Source organism: Lactuca virosa, chromosome 3 (genome assembly GCF_052849685.1).
Source record: "Lactuca virosa cultivar CGN04683 chromosome 3, Lactuca_virosa_CGN04683_v6, whole genome shotgun sequence".
Taxonomy (NCBI): domain Eukaryota; kingdom Viridiplantae; phylum Streptophyta; class Magnoliopsida; order Asterales; family Asteraceae; genus Lactuca; species Lactuca virosa.
This window is the reverse complement of record NC_136428.1, coordinates 48,470,456-48,475,460: the sequence shown is the minus strand read 5'-3', so window position 1 is coordinate 48,475,460 and position 5,005 is coordinate 48,470,456. Positions and strand designations below refer to the sequence as shown.

Genomic DNA, 5,005 nt, shown 5'->3' with positions numbered 1-5,005 from the left:
TTAGTCATAAGTTGTGGTCAAACGAAGTCAAAAGCGGGTCAACGCTGGTCAACAACACACGCGGACGCGGACGCGAGTACACGCGGTCCGCGTTAATTACTCGGAAGCACTTCTGTATTCCTTCATCGCACGCGGACAACTTCGAAGATGACACGCGGTTCGTTTTAATAAACCACGTGGACAGACCCAAGAGTACACGCGGTCCGCGTGAGTTATCCTGAAACTCTTCTGCCTTTGAAAAAAAATGACACGGACATATCTGGGAGACCACACGCGGGCCATTTGTTTATACACGCGGACGCACCCCCGAGTACACGCGGACCGCGTGTTGTCTGTTGTGATTTTCTCAATTTTCGCCCTTCGACCAATACGAACACCGGGCCTTAAAATCCAACACTCTTTTACTGCAAGAAGGAAGAAGAAGAAATGTTAAATGCAAAAAGGATCTATCTACGACATTTATTTGGAACTAGAAAAGATGAAAACTTTAAGTTTTCCAAAAATGCCCTTCTTTAACGTCTTTGGCGAGACGTGCTTCCCTATCGATTTCAGTACACTGGGGTATCCAATTGGATGACATCTAGGACATTTGCATTAAAACCTTCATAAAAAGGTTTCAAACGATACCCATTGACTTTAAAGATTTGCCCCGTTTCTTCACTTTGGATCTCAACCGCTCCGTGCTCAAAGACTTTTAACACAACAAACGGACCTATCCATCTTGACCTCAAATTTCCAGGAAATAATTTCAATCGCGAATGGTAAAGCAAAACCCTATGTCCCGGCTCGAAATGCTTGCGGGTAATGGACTTGTCATGGAAAAGCTTTGTTCTCTCCTTGTAAATTCTTGAGTTTTCATAGGAGTCATTTCTCAACTTCTCCAACTCTTGAAGTTGAAGCTTCCTTTGCCTTCCCGACTCATCAATGTTGAAGTTGCATTGCTTGACCGCCCAGAATGCACGGTGTTCCAATTCTACGAGGAGGTGACATGGTTTTCCAAAAACCAACCTAAAGGGAGACATTCCTATCGGGGTTTTGTACGCGGTCCGATAGGCCCACAAGGCATCATCCAGCCTTGAACTCCAATCTTTCCTTGAGGGATTCACCGTTTTCTCAAGAATACTCTTCACCTCGCGATTCGAAACTTCCGCTTGACCGTTCGTTTGAGGGTGCTAGGCGGTAGAGACACGATGGGTCACGTTGTACTTTTTCAGCAAGGCCTCCATCATCTTATTGCAAAAATGCGTCCCTTGATCACTAATCAAAGCCCTAGGCACACCAAATCTCACAAAAACATTAGACTTCAAAAACTCGATAACCGTTTTGGCATCATCCGATCGTGTAGCTTTGGCTTCAACCCACTTAGAAACATAGTCAACCGCGAGCAAGATGTAAATGTTGCCAAACGAAACGGGAAATGGCCCCATGAAATCAATCCCCCATACGTCAAAAACTTCACAAACAAGGATTGGATTTTGTGGCATTTGATTTTTATGTGAAATGTTTCCCGTCCTTTGGCACCGTTCACAACTTTTGCAAAACAAGTAACAATCGCGTGACATGGTTGGCCAAAATAGTCCACACTCAAGGACCTTTCTCAAGGTCCGGCTAGGTCCGAAGTGTCCCCCACAAGCAAGTTCATGAAAAAATTGTAAAATGGATTGATGCTCTTGTTGGGGCACACATCGCCTAATAATTTGATCGGGACAATGTTTCCACAAATAAGGTTCATCCCACACATAGTATTTTGCATCACTTTTCAATTTATCTTTTTGAGCACGTGTGAATGTGTCGGGATACCTTTTTGTGACCAAAAAGTTAACGATATCGGCATACCAAGGAGTAGATTGAGTAAGGGCAAAGAGATGGTCATCCGGAAACTCGTCCCGCAAAGGGAGAGGAGTTTCATTTGAAGTGATCCGGCTTAGGTGATCGGCAACGAGATTCTCACATCCACTCTTGTCCCGGATTTCCAAATCAAATTCTTGTAACAATAAAATCCAATGGATGAGTCTAGGCTTTGCATCTTTCTTCGTCATCAAGTACTTAAGAGCTGCGTGATCCGAATACACAATGACCTTGGTACCAAGTAGGTATTGTCTAAATTTCTCCAAGGAGAACACTATGGCCAATAGCTCCTTCTCCGTAGTAGAGTAGTTGCTTTGAGCATTGTCTAGTGTTCTCGATGCATAGTAGATCACATGCGAGGCTCGTCCATTCTTTTGACCCAAAACGGCACCTATTGCATAGTTGCTTGCATCACACATGATCTCAAAGGGGATATCCCAATTTGGTGCTTGCATGATGGGGGCGGATGTAAGCAACTCTTTGAGCTTGTCGAAAGCTTCTTTGCACACCTCATTGAACTCGAAATCAACATCCTTTTGCAAGAGTTGGCACATTGGTCTTGTTATCTTTGAAAAAACTTTGATGAATCTCCGGTAGAAACCTGCATGGCCCAAAAAAGAACGAACTTCCCGAACACAAGTCGGGTAAGGTAAGCTTTGAATAACATCTATCTTGGCCTTATCTACCTCAATTCCTTTCTTTGACATAATGGGACCCAAAATAAGACCTTAACTCACCATAAAATGACATTTTTCAAAGTTTAAAACCAAATTTGTTTCAATACATCTTTTCAAAATTTTTGTGAGATTGGTCAAACACTCTTGAAAGGAGTTTCCATATACCGTAAAATCGTCCATGAAAACTTCAATTATATTTTCAACATATTCCGAAAAGATACTAACCATGCAACGTTGGAAAGTGGCCGGGGCGTTACATAATCCGAATGGCATTCTCCGGTATGCAAAAGTGCCAAATGGACATGTAAATGTTGTCTTTTCTTGGTCTTCTGGTGCCACCGGGATTTCGTGAAAATCGGAGTACCCGTCTAGACAACAATAATGGGATTTCCCGGCCAACCTTTCTAACATTTGGTCAATGAAAGGTAATGGGAAGTGATCTTTTCTTGTGCTTGCATTGAGTTTGCGGTAGTCAATACATACTCTCCACCCGTTTTGCACGCGGGTGGGGACCATCATACCTTTGTTGTTTTCAACTACCGTGATTCCCGTCTTCTTTGGAACGACTTGCACCGGGCTCACCCACTTGCTATCCGAGATTGGATAGATCATTCCCGCATCTAAGAGCTTCAAAATCTCTTTCTTGACCACTTCCATCATTGGCGGATTCAACCTTCTTTGCGCATCTCTACTTGGCCTGCATTCATCCTCCATTAAGATCTTGTGCATACAAGTGGAGGGACTCAACCCTTTGATATCCGCAATCGTCCAACCCATGGCTTCTTTATGCTCCTTCAACACCTTGAGGAGTTGCTCTTCTTCAAGTTCGGTTAAGTGAGTTGAAATGATGACCGGAAGAGTCTCGTTGTTTCCCAAGTACGCATACTTCAAATGTTGAGGAATGACCTTCAATTCTAATTCCGGTGATTGAACAAGGGAGGGTGGCAATCTCGTGTGAGTTTGAGGTAATTCAATTTGCTTCACACTAAATTGAGTGGTTTTCTTGATCTCCAAATTGTTAACCAATTTTTCAATTTCGGGGTCTAGTGAGTAGAGCTTCAACTTCTTGGCTAATTTCCCACAATCAAAGCCTTTGCTCAAAACCATCTCCAATACGTCACCATTAGACAACTCGAACAACTCTTGGGTTAATGGTTCAATAACATCAACAAAACACAAAGATGAAACATCACTAGGATATCTCATAGCATCGTAGATGTTAAAACTTATTGTCTCCCCATCAAACTCCATCGTTAAGCTTCCCGCATATACATCAATCATTGTTCTAGCCGTCTTCAAGAATGGTCTCCCAAGTAGAATTATACCCGACTTTGAGGACACTTGTTCATCTAGATCAATCACGTAGAAATCCATCGGGAAGACTAATTGGTTTACTTGTACTAGGACATCTTCCAGAACACCTCTAGGAAAGACACTTGACTTATCCGCAAGAGAGATTATGACACCGGTTTCACTTAAAGGACCAACATTCAATGATTCATACACCGAATAGGGCATGACATTAATAGAAGCACCAAGATCAAGCATGGCACTACTAAAAGTGAGATATCCTATTTTGCAAGGAACCGTAAACATTTCCGGATCTTTACACATAGGTGGAAGCTTCCTTTGTAAAACCGCGAATGCGTTTTCATTCATAGAAATTTTCTCATTTCCCTTCAACTTCCTCTTGTTGGTATAAAGTTCTTTCAAAAACTTTGCATACCTATGGATTTGCTTGATTGCATCAAGTAGAGGGATATTTACTTCCACCTTTCGAAAGGTGTCCAAAATCTCTTTCTCCTCCATTTTCTTCTTTGAAGTTGCAAGTCGAGAGGGGAACAGCGGTTGAGTAGTTATTGGAGTCACTAGAGGGGTAGTCTTCTTTGGAATTCCGGCTTGTGTGGCATTCTTGACAATGGGATCTTCAATGGGAATGACCTCTATTTCTTCCTCTTCATCCATTGGCTTCTTCTTTGAACTACTTTCTCCGGCTTGTTTACCGTTTCTCAAGGTCACCACATTGACATTTGGGTTCTTTTCGGTTTGAGAAGGCAACTTTCCATGGGACTCCAACTTGCTTATGGATGTAACTATATCTCCCATTTGTGCTTCAAGGTTGGAGATACTAGTTCTTGCCTCTTTTTGGAATTGTTGGGTACTAGTGGCTAGGGATTTGACAATGTCTTCAAGAGACATTCCGAAGCTACTTGGTTGGGATTGAGGAGGTTGTTGGTGATGTGGAGGGTGTGGTTTGGATTGATAGTGTGGTTGTGGATGTTGGTAATGAGGTTGTGGTGGTGGATAGGAAAGTCTAACCAATGCATTTTGAGGCAATGGTCTTGGGTTGTAGCTCATGTTGGGATTTGGCTTCCAACTTGAATTGTAAGCATTTTGGTAACCGGATGGCTTGTTGTGGTAATTTTGGAACTCTCCCGTGGAATTTACATGTTCCGCATCTTCTTGAAGAATGGGACACA

At 42.6% G+C, this 5,005-nt stretch overlaps 2 protein-coding genes across 2 annotated transcripts; both read right to left on the bottom strand.

Annotated features, from left to right (window-relative positions):
• Window positions 1-548: 548 nt before the first annotated feature.
• LOC145163482 (uncharacterized) lies at window positions 549-1,022 on the bottom strand. Its single transcript, XM_079082318.1, has one exon. It carries the CDS (start codon window positions 1,020-1,022, stop codon window positions 549-551), a length of 474 nt encoding a protein of 157 aa, XP_078938444.1.
• A 150-nt stretch (window positions 1,023-1,172) lies between these two features.
• On the bottom strand, window positions 1,173-4,631 carry LOC145163481 (uncharacterized). The gene is made up of 3 exons (XM_079082317.1): window positions 3,047-4,631; window positions 1,801-2,575; window positions 1,173-1,512 (listed from the first exon to the last, which is right to left on the bottom strand). Exons 1-3 carry the CDS (start codon window positions 4,629-4,631, stop codon window positions 1,173-1,175), a joined length of 2,700 nt encoding a protein of 899 aa, XP_078938443.1.
• Between the last annotated feature and the right edge of the window lie 374 nt (window positions 4,632-5,005).